The 15,706-nt window shown below is 40.2% G+C and overlaps 1 protein-coding gene across 2 annotated transcripts in view; it reads right to left on the reverse strand.

The window, feature by feature from the left end:
* LOC308518423 (3',5'-cyclic-AMP phosphodiesterase 4D) overlaps positions 1-15,706 on the reverse strand; it is a 505,639-nt gene that overhangs the window by 173,449 nt on the left and 316,484 nt on the right. For both annotated transcript variants that reach the window (XM_081090153.1, XM_081090152.1), the window contains exons 3-4: positions 12,974-13,010; positions 2,891-2,964 (exon numbers count right to left, since the gene is read on the reverse strand). In XM_081090153.1, coding sequence (XP_080946279.1) covers positions 2,891-2,964; positions 12,974-13,010 — 111 coding nt within the window. The remainder of the gene's footprint in view (positions 1-2,890; positions 2,965-12,973; positions 13,011-15,706) is intronic.

Genomic DNA, 15,706 nt, shown 5'->3' on the forward strand with positions numbered 1-15,706 from the left:
AAGTTCTCACTGCCCCGGTTCCACACAGTGTCTGGCTCTGTTCTTAAGTTTACGCATGTCAGTTTGGGACTGAAATTTTGTGTTTGATTGAAAAGGCACCAAAATTTCTTTCTGAATTATTTTAGTTCTTATTATGCAATAATTAAAACTTGACTCATGCTTAATAAAACAGGAAAGTTAATATTTTAAACTACTACTCTGAAATAGTTCTGGTCTATATACTGTTATCATCTCACTGAAAGTTTATTGTTCAAATAATTTACATAGTGGATATTCCTTTTTAGTTCTTGCTCTGTGGAAAGTTAGAAAGCATTGATTTGGTCTAGAAAAGCTATCAAATGAATATTTTAAAACTTTTCTATAATTGTGGAAAACCAAGTCATTGATATGTTACTTGTTATCTTCTCTTAACATCAATTCTATAAATGGCACTTGGGAACTTGATATTTCAACAAGAAACGGCAAACAGAAAATGTTAATTGTTTGATCCATGGCTACAATGATAAGTCAATTATGAAAAATGAGTGAGAACTCACTTCTGGGATGAAAAATCTTCAGGAATCAGTGGGGGGTTCACAAAAGCCAGGCACGTGCACCTGAGTACCCAGGGGGTCAGGGCTTCACTCTTTCTTGATTCCTCTCTCGTAGCAAACAGAAAGGTGGAGTGTGCCGGGGAGCACCCGCCTTCCACAGAATTCCAGAGTGAGCTTGGAAGTATTTCAGCGGCTCTGTGTGTGCCCAGGGTCATCACGGGACAAGGCAGAGTGACATCCACTTTGCTATCACTGAACGCAACAGAGCTTAGCTGTGTGTAGTGAACTTTGCTATTCTGATGTCTAAGGAGGCTGATTTGGTTTGAATCAGTAAAAGAAATACAAATCTGCATTGACCAAAGAGAGACCACAAAGGCCGTCGCTGTGAGTCTGTCCGATCATATTGTTTGGTTAGATGTCATCCTGTAAGTCAAGATCAGGCATAAGCTAGGACTTCCCATCTTCTGCTGGCTGCTCTTTCCCGTTTTAATCTGTTCTGTCACTGCCAATCAGCTGAAAACTTGTGTCCTGCATAGAATGGAACTCGGGTCCCCTCCTTGGATACACAAGGCCAGGCTGATCCCTTCATTCTGTCTGATCAACTGTTTGCCTCCCACAGGTTTAGATGCTGGTACCCAAGTGACCACATCTGAAGGAAGTGTAACAGGAGTTATAAAGTTTCTTGTTTACCACTTAAAACAATTTCCTGGATAAAACTTAAGACGGAAAAGGATTGGGAGAGATACCAGTAACCCATTCCTCCTGCAGGGCTCAGGCTTTCCGAAGAGGAGGTGGCTGAGCTGCCGAATGCCAAAGCCCCAAGGGTTCCTTGGAGTCAGCAGATTGTGTGTGGCCATGGGGCACAGAAGACCTGTGGCCATGACTAAATACCTCCGAGCACAAGGTCAGGTCCCAGGTACGGCGTCACCGCCTCGTTCTTCCCGACCACAAGCTCATGCAGAGTCACCACACCGCGCCGGGCACTGGGCCAGGCACAGGGAATACAAGTGTGAGCCACCACAACCCCTGCGACCGGAGACTGGCATTCTCAGATCACCGAGTTTAGACAAGCAAGCAGATGACTTGAGCACAGAGACATAGGAGCTGACATAGGAGGTGGGTACAGGACACGCTCACACAGAGACGGAAAGGCGTATCACTCAGTTTGGAGCCAGTGTGGGGAGGATGCCCCAAAAGAAATCATACTTCAGCTGTGACCTAAAGAATGAGTTACAATTAGCCCAGTGGATGAAGACAGGGAGAAGGAAGCAAGAAAAAATGTTCGGGCCGAGGGAACAGGGCTACGCAAATTCATTACCTAGAAAATAGGACCGTCAGCTGAAGCTTCTTAGTTCCATGCAATTATTTGGATTGAAGCATTTATACTGATTTCTAAGAAACCTTTTTATACCAAAGGAAATGGGTGCACAATAGCTAGAGCTTTTCTTTAAAAGAAACAACAACAAACAAAACCATGAAAAATGTGAATTTGGGAGGTCAATTTTATTATTATGGGATGCAAAGTTCAGATTTTTGTGCTTTTTAAGAAGTAGTAGCTACTATGAAATCTTATACACTTAGATAAATAATTCCAAACAAATTTCTACTTATTGTTCTCCTAATATTGATTTAAAGAAATGTTTTTTTTTCCTGGCAATTGATTAGAGTTGATATTTTAATAACATTTTATTATTAGTAATAGATTGTCAAAATAATGGCTATTTGAATAATTAACCAGTTTTCTATTTAATCTTAGAAAATTAATTTTCTCTTTTTAAATATTTCAATATTAGACCCCCCCACACACACATAATCATTTCCTATCTCAGCTTCCTTTTTTTCAAATGCTTCCCCTGTTATCACAGAAATTACAATTCTATTAATTGCTTCATGATGTGGCTGATCTGAGGGTTGGTAACAGGTGGCAGAAAAATCAACGATGTTTGCTATACTACGATGCTTCCCTCAGTAATCACTGACTTAGAATTAGGAGGATGACTTTGGATTGACATTAGGCTTGATGAGATGATTTGTCCGTGGTTAATTTATGAAGCAAGCCAAAACTATAAAGTTACCCTGAGTGTAAATAACTGGGTGGAGGACTGATTTTGCCAGGTGATTTCTGACAGGTGGAATCACCATATTTATTTGACATATTGCTTCAGTTCTGATATTATAACCGTCACTACAAAGTATTTATAGAAAATTAACAGGGCATCATATGACTTAGTGTAAATGGCTGGACAACAAGGCAAGGACTCAGAGAAATCTAATATATTGCCTCGAGTTCAATGAAACTGAGAAACAACACTGTATACAAGTTCAGGGTGAAGGACGGAAAGCAAAGGGTGACTTACTTGCTAGGTGCTCGATCTTGCATATTAGTTAATGCAGCAAAGTTGTTCCGTACAGTTCGCAGGCTGGCCAAGACCTAAGATAAAAGAAGAAAAAGATCCTTTAAACTTCTTGAAGTAGGGCCATCTTTCATGCAATTTAAAATGGTTTGGCAATTTAGCAAAATGGTTTGTTAAGTGAAAACTTGATATTGCTTGAAACTTAGTTTCATGTTATATTAGTAAAGAATCTCCATGTACTTAGTAAAGTTTACATGAGTCTGTGAAACCTAAGAGGCCAGACAGAAAGGATTTTCCAGCTACTTCTCCTCGTGGTCTGTGAACATGGGGACAGTCGCAGCAGTGTCCACGGCCACCAACACAATATCCCAAGCGAAATGCATATAGCATGATTGCATTTTTATGTAAATTTGAAACCGTGTAATAGAAAATATGACTAGAGTCTCACTTTAGAGGTAAAATTTAAAAAGATTACCCTCCAATTCTCTTCAGAAACTCACCAAGGATGTCATAGTTTCAAAGTCAACAACTAAGTGAATTTAAAAATGTTTTTTTCACCTTTGCTACATGGCTAGTCTAGCTAGTAAACAGAAATTATTTTCTTTGTTAAGATTATTTGAATCATGAATTATAAGGTATTCAGGGAGGCTTTGCTCACATAAAATCAGACCACCATGTTATGTGCACAGCGCCTGGCCCACAGAAGACACTCAATAAAATTTTGTTTAATAAATGCACAACATATCCACAACCAAAGGCAGGACCAATGGGTTCCACTATCTCAGAATTTTTTCTTGAAATTCAGTGAAACTAGAAAGTGGAAAAGAATTAGAAGTGAGACTTAGAAAAGTTACAAGAGCTCCTTACTTTCTCCTAGAATGGGCAAGTTTTCTCCAGGGTGAAACTCATATTAGGTGAGATTATAGGATCCGTGGTCGGCAAACGGCGGCTCTCGAGCCACATGCGGCTCTTTGGCCCCTTGAGTGTGGCTCTTCCTAAGCCTTAGGAGTACCCTAATTAAGTTAATAACAATGTACCTACCTATATAGTTTAAGTTTAAAAAATTTGGCTCTCAAAAGAAATTTCAATCGTTGTGCTGTTGATATTTGGCTCTGTTGACTAATGAGTTTGCCGACCACTGTATAGATAATCTGGGTGACAACCAGAATGTTCAATGATCTAAAACACAGATTACAAATATCCTGTTAGGTACTACATAACAGCTCAGACAGCGGAGTCTGCTATGTTTCCAATGTGTGAACTTAGAAAAGTCACATAATTTCTCTGTAGCTCAGTGTCCTCATCTATAAACTGGAATAGTAATACAGTATCTATCTCAAAATGTTGTGAAGATGATATGGAATGACAAGTTAGGTGCCAAGAACAATGCCTGGCAAAGGGAAGTACTCCGTGAATATTCACTCATTTTAGCAACATTCCATTTGATTAATGATTTGGTCTGAGCACAGGGAATTACAAATGCCTGTGATTGATAATATAAATTGATAATATATATATAATTTATACAAATATAATATGTCTAATTTATATAAATACTAGGGGCCCGGTGCATGAAATTTGTGCACTGGGTGTCAGGGGGGGGGGGGAGTGTCCCTCAGCCCAGCCTGCCCCCTCTCACATACTGGGAGCCCTCAGGCGTTGACCCCCATCACCCTCCGATCGCCTGATCGGCCCCTTGCCCAGGCCTGACGCCTCCGCCAGAGGTGTCAGGCTTGGACAGGGGACCCCCATCTCCCCCCGATCACTGGCTCTGGCCCCCGCCCAGGCCTGAGGCCTCTGGCCCAGGAATCATGCCTGGGCAGGGGACCCCCATCTCCCTCTGATCACTTGCTCCACCCCCCGCCCAAGCCTGACGCCTCTGACCCAGGCTTCAGGCCTGGGCAAGGGGACCATCATATCCCCCCAATCCCCGGCTCCGCCCCCCCACCCAGGCCTGATGCCTCAGCCAGAGGAGTTGACCCTCATCACCCTCCGATCACCGATCACCGGATCGGCCCCTTGACCAGGCCTGAGGCCTCCGGCAGAGGTGTCAGGCCTGGGCAGGGGACCCCCAGCTCCCCGTGGTTGCAGGCTCCGCCCCTGCCCAGGCCTAACGCCTCTGGCCTAGGCGTCCGGCCCAGGCAGCGGGGACCTGCAGTGGCAGCGGGGGGCGCCGCGATCGTGGGCTTCGCTTTAGGCCCAGGCAAGGGACCCCTAGCTCCTGGGACTGCCAGCTTCGACCGTGCCCAGCTCCCATCACTGGCTCCACCGCTACTTCCTGCTATCACTGGCCAGGGCGGCAAAGGCGCCTGATTCTCCCATCATGGCTGGGGGGCAGGGCAAAGGCGGCCCCAGGGTCGCCTTTGCCCTGCCCCCCAGCTCTTAGCTCCCCCCTGGGTTTCTGATCACTGTCAGTGGCAGGGGGCTTCTTCCTGCTTTCCCTTTCGCCTCCCTGCATTGTGCCTAAATATGCAAATTAGCCGCCATCTTGTTGGCAGTTAACTGCCAATCTTAGTTGGCAGTTAATTTGCATATAGCCCTGATTAGCCAATGAAAAAGGTATCGCTGTACGCCAATTACCATTTTTCTCTTTTATTAGTGTAGATTGTACTTATATTAAAGTAAATTTATAAAAAAAAAAATAAAGTAAATTTATAATTGCTCCAAGGTTTCCAGAATTGTTTTCAGATTTTTTTCTTCCCGTTTGGCCTGGACCTAAACAAAAGTCAGTCTGAATGCTTTCTAAGAAATCCTAAAAAATGAGATATTTTTTGAAGTTGGCATGAATTTGTGGAGGTCACGGGGTGCTGTTTATGCCCTGGGACAGTGACCTTCAGCACCAGCCCCCAAAGGAGTTAATGGTGCTTCCTAAGGTGCCAACCACGATTAACTCAGTCACTGGAAAAACCTGGCTCATTATCACATGTAAACAACTCTCAGCACGGAAAGGTCATGCTGCCTGTGACAGCGCATTCAAATAGCCTCCCGCTGACAGCGGACCGAATGATGACTTTCATTAGGCATGAAATCTTGAATGATGCAGAAATGAAGCCAATAAATCATCCCCTGCCACTAAATCATGCAGGCTTAATTTATGCTTTAAGAATGGAATATCAAATACATTCATAAAACACTTTAAATAAGATTATTCCACTCCTTAATCAATCCTTTCTCTAGGCAAAACTTTAACCTCAGAATTCTGAGAATTTTAATCTAATAAATTATACTAAGTGCACTATATTTGACAGCTGGGTAAATAGAAATTATACCACAGGTAATTCATGTCCTATGCTCATTTGAAAGAAAATATTGTCACATAAGATATTCTACAATTGGCTTTTGGTATAAAGGCTTTTGACTCTGTCATAACAACTATATTACATTACATTACTTTGTTTTGGTTTTAAATTTAATGTATTTATTTTTGTACGATTTATATCTTCAGGTGATGCAGAATTTAAACAGAAAAGGGCAAAAAGTAAAATGTCTTCCTCTCAATAACAAAGACAAAATTCAAAATTATTGTTATTTCTGAGAGGAGGCAGGAAGATGAAATTGGGGAAGAGTACTCCAGGACGTTAATATTGGGACTGTTCTATTTCTTAAAGTGTTGATTTTTGGTATTATTCTTTATATTTTTAGATAATCTCTACGTATGTTCTCTCTTATGTATATGTCAAAATAAAAGGTGGACAAAGACATTTCCCTCTCAGTGCCTCCTCTAGACATTCCGCTGTCTGTCCCCTAGACTACTTGGCTTTTAGGCTGTTTCCTAAATTTTTCCTTTGCAAACATTGCTGCAGAAAATAGCCTTGTAAATACATCGTCCCCTACGTGTGCAAGTACTAGGTCATTGTTTTTGTGGAAGGACAAATAATATTCTATAAATTTTATATTACTCTTATCTTCCACACGATGACACATAATACTGGCAGAAGTGAAAAGAAAAATCCCAGACAAATCTTAAATCTTTGACTCTAGGTATCCCCATCGCAAATGCAAATGCACTGTGTTAATCTTTTTTGTTGTTGTTAGTCCTCACCCAAAGATATTTTTCCTTTTTTTTTTATAGAGTGTGGAAGGGAAGGAGGGAGGGAGGGAGAGGGAGAGAGAGAGAGAGAGAGAGAGAGAGAGAGAGAGAGAGAGAGAGATGTGTGTGTGTGTGTGAGAGAGAGAGAGAGAGAGAGAGAGAGAGAGAGAGGTGTGAGAGAGAGATGTTGATAGGTTGCCTCTGCTCCAACCAGGGAGGGGATCAAACCCTGAAACCCAGGTATGTGCCCTTGACCAGGAATCGAACCCATGACCCTTTGGTCTGCAGGCCGAGATTCTAACAACTGAGCAAACCAGCCAGGGCCACTATTTTGGTCTTGTATAATCTCATTTGCATTGCAGAACCAAAAAGTGAGGCATCTGCTACTCTAGGCTGTAGGGGAGAACTAGAAACAGTTTGACTCAAGACACTGAGTTAGGGTCCAATTAGTTTTTGCTTCTGTTCTGGGGCAGGTCTCATTCCCCTTGAATTCAGCTCCTTATGAACTGCTGTCAGAGCTTCAATGCTCCGAATACTGGTTAACCAAAAAAGTCCCTAAGGCTTTCTCTCACACAGCTTAATGGCTAAAAAATTAAGGTTATTTCTTTCTCTTCCGTCCATCCAAGCAAAAGTGTAATAAGTCAAGGTAAAAAATATACTGGCAATGGTGAGAAATATACACACTTTGGGAAAGAAATTATAGTAGTGTTATGGGAAACTTAAACATAAAGATGGATCATGTACTAGCCCAGGAAAGGGTTTAAATGTTATTTATGCAACTCAGGTTTTCTTAGGTACTTCTGAACATTCACTGAAAACAGCAGGAAATGTGGGCTTCATTAAAAAGTTAAACAACTGAACATAACAGCCTAAAAGAAATGTATACTTGTGTAACAATAATTTATTGAAAATATTCAGAAATTTATTTTCCTTTTCTTTTTTTTAAAGATACAGCAACAATGTTACAAAAAATCCTGCCTAAAAAAATAACAAAGAAATGATTTTTGAGAATTGTGTTTTTCATTCCAACTACTCTTTATACCAATAGATGGCGCTAAAACACAGACCATGTGTTGCCACTGGCCTTGGGGGAAGTGGGAGGTAGAATACCTTGCCTTGACCTCCAGGAAAAAAACAAAACTGGAGTCAAATTATGATTATTTATAAGATAGAAAGGTCATTTTGATAGAAAATAAAACCTCTTTCCAAATTATGTGCTGGTCAAACCATACAAAATTGCTGTTTTTGTATGTCAACAAATATTGATTTATAGATTCCTAGAAGATGCTAGCTGCGATTTTATTTTTAAATGAAGGATACAGAAAAACTAACAGATAGAAGCAACTGAAATGTGATAATTATCTTCTTTCACAGCCTGGCAGGGTGAGCCTGGTGGAGTTAGCGCGTGGGGGACTGTGATGAGGCCATGGCTGCTGCTCCGTGAAACAGGGATCATGCAGGGGCATTAAAAACATTGGCAATGTTCTGTGACCAATGGAAGAGTAATCTTCCATAGGGCTGACAACTACTACATTTTAATAAAATTATCTGAGCTGCTTTATTTTGGTTAGAGTAAAGGTAAAATGACTCAGTTGTTCCTACCCTGGATTTTGAAATCAGTCATATCTCCTTAGTTTGCATGATGTGAGGGTCTAGCCAGGATCCAAGATCATATTTGGGTATTTTCTGTCTTTTCTTTGATCAAAGATACCACTTGCTTTTTTTTTTCTAAAATAGTTTGACTGATTTTAGAGAGGAAGGGAAAGGGAGAGCGAGAAACATCAATGATGAGAGAGAATCCTTGATCAGTTACCTCCTGCACACCCTACACTGGGGATCAAGCAGCAACCGGGGATGTGCTCTGACTGGGAATCGAACTGTGACCTCCTAACTTATAAGTCAACACTCAGCCACCGAGCCTTGTCAGCTGGGCTACCACTTCTTTTTAACTTCCAGATGAGAATTCCAGTTGACTTCGAGTTTTACAAGGTAGACATAACGAATAATGGGACTGGTGGGTCCAGAGGCAGCTGACTACAAAGTAGGGTTTCCTGCATTTTATCAGTGTTGTGCTTCCTTGCCCCTGCAAGGACTTTGGTCAAATTGTTCCTGCACTCTTGGGAGAAAGATGCCAGTTGCCAAGTGGTAGGACATGGCGTGGCTTTGGGATTCTTCTCAATATTTAGCCTTCGTGCCTAAGGAAATCCCCACACCAAAGATTTTAGCATGAACATAGGAGAATATTTCGAAATAGAAATAAACCCAATGTTTAAAGCTGTCACTTCTTCTGAAGATAAAGAGGATGCTGAGCTTACAAGGGAATAACATAATAAATTTAGAGTGGAAGAGAGTATAGTTTAAACACACCAGCAAGAATTTCTAACCCTGGCAGTGTTGTGGACAGGGGAGGGTTACTGTAGGATCCTTTCTGACGATGATATCCATTCAAGATGATTTGGGCTTCAGCCCTGTCCATGAACATGGGATATATCCTTGCATGACTTCCTAAATTCTCCTATAATTTAATAGTTTATTCTCTTAGCATCACAGGAAACCACAACTGGAGGAAAAATGGAGGGATCCTTTTGTGTTTTGGAGACACACTCAGGCATAGAAGAAATGAGTTCTAAAGAACAACAGAAGATGAAATGGGTTTGGGAGAAGACCTTTGTCCATGTTAGATAGTGGGAGGCTCATTTTAAAGACTTAGGGTAAAGCCCTGGTGGGTGGTCCAGTGGTTGGAGCATTAGCCCATGCACTGAAGGGTCTCCGTTCGATTCCTGGTCAAGGACACATACCTCAATTGGGGCTCCTGTGGGAGGCTACTGATCCATGTGTCTCTCTCACATTGATCTCTCTCTCTCTTTTTCTCCCCCTTCCTTCCTCCCTCCCTTCCACTCTTTCTCTGAAAAGCAATGGGAAAAGTATCCTTGGGTAACGGTTAACAAACAAATAACAACAAAAAGAATTATGGTAAAGAAAATATGCACAGAAAAATAAGCCTAAAGAGATATATATAAAAAAAAATGTCAATACTAGCTATTTTGGTGTTTGGAATTACAGGAAATTTTCTTTTCTTCCTTTTGCTTATCTATCTTTTCTATAGTCTCTATGCAAAAATAGATTATTTTGAAGGTAGAAAAATTTAGGATGACATTCCAAACCCCAAAGCATGCTGGGGAAAGCGGAGAATTCTTTGGTCTATTTGAACATGTCTCTGAGAGACTTGCCTAACATCAACTGTCTTCTGTCCATTGGCAAAAGCACTGTGGTATATTAGGCTGAATAATAATGGTATCACCTCAAGTGACATAAACATCTTATATTTTTAAGCATAATAATATTTAGCATTCAATGGTGACTATTCTATCTTGTATTGAAAATTTGAGGAGTTATTGGGTAGGTCCACAAAATAAGGTGGTTGTGCCTAATAGGGCTTAAGATAAGACTGCTACTAACCCTTCTTTCTTATCTGGTTTCCCAAAGATGCTCTATTAGTGGTGAAATTGGTCAGGGTTTTTAACATGCTTTTTTTAAAAAAAAAAAAATTCTACTGGAACTTTATAGACCACATATCCTAGAAAATTCCATTTGCGAAAACTATGTGGAAACCACTTAAAAAGAGTCTGCAGCCTTTGGGGCAATGCCCACCTTCTTCAAGGTGATATGAGTCATCAAGCTAATCATAAGCAAACTCTTCTAAATGCACTCCGGATTCCTTTCGGGCATCAGATATGCCTATATATTACCAAGTTGGTTTATCTTTAAAGTTCTAATTTCTGAGGGTGTTAAGTACACATATTTATTTAAACAGTTTACTAGCACAGACTAAGTGGTATTTTACACACATATATATTTCTCAGTGTACTGAAATTCTACTAGTTTTTTAGAAATTATAGAGGTACACTATACGAAAAATCTGATTATTTAAAAGAGGAGATTTCCTTAGAATTTAAGAGCACTAATGATAAAGACCAAGTCAAATTTATTAATATATATATATTAGAAATTAATAAATACTACTTGAAGCAAGAAGGTATCATGTGCAAAATATTTTTTCATTTTTTCATATATTTAGCTATATTCTTCTTATAACAATATCTAGAGATTTTAGTTAGAAGCAAGAATAGCTACCTGAGTAATCTCAGGTTGGGAGATTGTTTCTATATTTGGTGATGGTTATTTATATATTTTGCCTGATTATGTTTTCACTCAGTTCTCAGCTCTTAGAAAAAATTATGGGTTCTCATTAATAAGCAATTAAAAATATTTAATTTTCAATAATTTTGCTATCACAAAACATGATTAAAACATGTGAGCATACATTATTTTGAACATAGAAATATAGTTACTAGAAATAATTTATGATATCCAGTGAAACCTTAAGCAAACAAGACACGAACTATCTGAAAAGGGTGGTGGTTTTATTGTACTTTTAACTGCCTTCATTAATTTAAAAAAATTACTATTATACAGTTGTATTATTTATGGATTCATTAAATGTTTCATCTAAATTATAACCATTAAAAATTTCAGAAAACTTGAAAAAGTGAAAGAATTATACATAATTCTACTATCCAAACATTGTCATTAATCATTTTTTAAAACAACACCTAGTGTGACATTTTATAAGTGAAAAAGCCCTTACCGACAACACTAAACATTCATTAAGCATTTTGTTTTATAGAAATGATGCTACTTTACAAGCCTGGTATTATTTCAATCTCTTAACAACCCCATGAGGTGGGTGCTCTTGGCACTGTCATTTAGGAGGAAACCCCGCTTGGAAGAATTCAGTGACTGGCCCAAGGCCATTCATTTAGCAGGAGGAGGAGATGGGGTTTGAACGCGGGCTTATCATTATACAGCATTTCCCTCCAATTTTACCAACTGGAAAAAAGAAGTCTTAGAGAAGTTTAATTAGTTGCCCAAGGCACTAGAGCTAGTCTGACATGATTATTTTTTTATAATCTCTCTGGATTACCCATATTCCAATATTTAACATTTCTTGTTAACAGTCCGCGTTGGCTTGAAACCTGTCTCACGCCCCAAGTTAAATCAGTTTTACTCCATTCTGTCCTAAGTCTGCCTACAGCAGAGGCTCTCATCTTTTTCTGGAAAAATACTGGGCCCAGATTTTTGAATTCAATTGATCAGGGATGCAGCCTAGAATAAAAGCTTTCTAGGTGATTCTAATGTGTAGCTATGGTTGAGGAGCACTGGTCTATGTAAAAAAAAATATCTGGTCATCAACCATTTTATATATATTTCAAAATGCTTTAGATCAGTGGTTCTCAACCTTCGGCCCTTTAAATACAGTTCCTCATGTTGTGATCCAACCATAAAATTATTTTCGTTGCTACTTCATAACTGTAATGTTGCTACTGTTATGAATCATAATGTAAATATCTGATATGCAGGATGATCTTAGGCGACCCCTGTGAAAGGGTCGTTCGACCTCCAAAGGGGTCGCGACCCACAGGTTGAGAACCGCTGCTTTAGATCATTTTATCACCTTCTAGTATTTATGTCACGTGGTTAAAGTATTTTCATGATGTGTATATTTAAAAGGAACAAAGAAATACAAATACATCATTCAGTTAAATCTTTGTACAAATGACATGTAAAAAAAGGAGCACATAAAGCATGAGGCTGAATTGGAATATTCAATGTCAAGCACTGATCATGTACCTAATTATACTGAATGTAATTTAATCCATGATATGGCCTTCTGCTCCTAGTGCTCTGTCTGTTAAGAAAGCATGGTCCCATTTAAATGTCACTTAGGGAATCTGTGATTGGGAGCAAAGAACTCTTCAGGTGTATGGGTTTATAGGAAACAGACCAATATGGCCAAGAACTCTTCAGGTGTATGGGTTTATAGGAAACGGACCAATATGGCCAAGGTCACATTTTCTAGAACTGCCTTCGAATTACTTGAATGAACCATAGAATTTGTATTTGTACTTGTGTTTGATTGAAAATGAGGAACCAGAACTAATCCCCCAAATTAAATTTCCCATGAGAAACCTGCCCATGCACCAAACTGTGCTTACCTGAGCAAATGGAGTCACAATCAAGTCATCTCCGTGTCTGGAAAATAAAGCAAATCCAGTGTTAGAGGTTATCGACTAACTCTTTGGCCACTTTTGATCAATGTCCAATGGTAAGGTCCACTCTCCTAAATTCCCATAGAGAATTACAGTCATTCCATCCTTACTCTTCAGCACAAGCTCTTCCCAGCCACTGGGATGAAAGCATGTCTCCTGGGACGCTAACCATTGTTCAGTTTCCTGGGTGAGAAGGGGAGCTTCTTGACCATCAGCCAAGGTCACTGTTGCTTATTAAATAAGCACACAGGATACGCATTAGGAGAAACAGAGTTCAAGCAGCGGGGCCTGAGTTTTGCTCTTGGCCCCTCCCTGTGGATACCAGGAAAGGGTGCTGTGGAAGGAGCTAGCAGCGGCAGTGGCTTTGGTGAGAGGCCCCTGGTCCATCTACCATGTGAAGGGGATGAGCCTTGCGTGTTCCGCATCATGGTGTGTGAGTCTTGGATGGGCTGGGAACTGTAGATGACACGGGACTGCATCATACCCTAATAAAAACCCAGTGCAACTTTTCAACTGACTCACGTCCCAGCCGCTGTAATTACGGGGGAATGTTACCCCGTGTGTGCTGTTGCTGCAGCAACCCCCGCCACACTGTGCCTGGGATGCAAGAGCAAGGTGTCAGCCTGACGTGTCCCAGAGGGACAGGGAAAGGCAAGGAAAGTTGTGCAACTCGGAGGGAAGTGTGAAACCAGGGCCCAGAGCCCTTTTGTGGTATTGCTTAGCATGATAATTTGTGAGAAGGATTTCCAAAATCTCCATGGGACAGTTCTTGACCTGGCTCGCTGAAGCTCTTTAATCCAAAGTGAAGGCAGTTACTCGACACAGAAAGCTGGACATGACCCTGACTTAGAGCCCTGCAGCCGAACCGTTCAGTCACTCATGAACTGGGAGAAGGTCCTGAGTGACCTACAACAGCGCTCAGGAAGTCCGCTTCAGCGTGCGGGTGACGTCAGTAAACGGCTCATTACCAATAATTGGACCAGTTGTTATGATCGTCATCAAATTACACAGAGATCCTGAAATTCAGAGTGTGGGAAAGTTAAAAGCAGAAAAAGGTTGGAACACAATTTAAAGGAAACCGTGTTATTTTGCACCCCCTTAGTTGCAGAATTAACATTTTTTGAGGGGCACCTGTTCTTTGTAGAGTTTATTCAGATAGCCCAAACTAAGATAACATGAAATCTAGATATTTTCCCAAGGTACACTGTTTTCTTCCATTTTATTCTTTGCAATTGCTTGACTGCAAGGTTTATTGTCTAAGAACTAAGTCATCTTGACCAAGGCACATCACCCATGGGGATTAATCTCTGGAAATAAGTTTTCTAATTTTTTACATGAATAACATTGGTTTGAATCACTCCAAGCCCAAAGGGTGTGAATGTCTTTTAAAACACTTATTTCTGTCTTTGGTTGTATTTCATTCCCCAGCACTATAGATGTATTTAGAATATATAATATTTAAAATAATTTATCAGTCTTGCTTTCTTTCTCTGTCAAAGTACAGAGACAGTTATAATTTTAATGATGAAGATATTTTACTCTTTTGAATTACCCAGAAATTACTTGATTGTCTCATTTTAGTAACAGTAAAATTATTTCTAGCATTTCAGTGACAAATATTCTCATTAAAGGGCAGGTTATATACTATAATCCCTTTCTTTTCAAAATTATGTAATGCTTACATTATCTTTGAATATGTACTGAATATATAATTTTAAAATCTTTGCCTGAGTCTGCACCTTAATATTAAGATGTCTTATCAGGTCCTCTGTCACAAGTACAATAATGCATGTAAAATATATATTATTTTGATATGGAAGAAAACAAATATAAGCATATTTTAATTGTATCCTATTGAACCTGCCCTGGTTCCCATGTCACCTCCTCCAGCCTGGGTTTGAGGGGTGCTGCTTCTCCCCTACGCTCAGCAAGAAGAACTTGAATTACCCAGAAGTTGTCTTTGCCAAATACATCAATGGTCTCATTTTGGTAACAGTGAGATTATTTCTAGCATTTCAGTGGCAAATTTCTCAATAAAAGGCAGGTTACGTACTATGTCCTTTTCTTGCCGACTTCTTGCTGAGTGAGTCTGAGCCAGCACCACTGGAAGTAGGGGCATAGAAGGCTTCCAGCGCGCTATTGAATTTTCTGTTTTTCCAAAGTGGAATGACCCTGCAGTCAAGAATGATCCTCTGCCTTTGGCCATCCTTCTCCTATTTGCATATCACCTACGACTCTATTTTTCTATCCTGATTCTTTCTGCATGAAGAAGCCAGAAACGTTGGGAAAAACAAAAGGAGGAACATCCAACAGCAAACCCTCTTACAGAGACCTCACTGGGACCCAGAAACCTTTCCCTGCTTTATCATCACCAAACCAGAAGGAAAAGGAGATGCAATTAATTAGCAGAAAGTTTACACGTTACTGAGCAAAGAACCCCAAGCCTGTGATACAAAGAGCATTAGTGGCACAAAGTAGCTGCTGCCTCTGAACATCACGCATCCCAAATTTCAGCATGACACGTGGTCTTATGAACCAGCGCGCTGAAGAGGAGCCGCGGGCTGAGGCTTACTTTCTAAGTCCAATCTTGCGAACACTTTTTGATCTTCTGTGCTGCATCCTATTGCTATAAAATTAGAAAGAAGTTCGCCTCTGAGTTTGTCAATAGGATTAGGGAAT

The sequence above is a fragment of the Myotis nattereri genome (genome assembly GCF_964212035.1).
Source record: "Myotis nattereri genome assembly, chromosome: 4".
Lineage (NCBI taxonomy): Eukaryota > Metazoa > Chordata > Mammalia > Chiroptera > Vespertilionidae > Myotis > Myotis nattereri.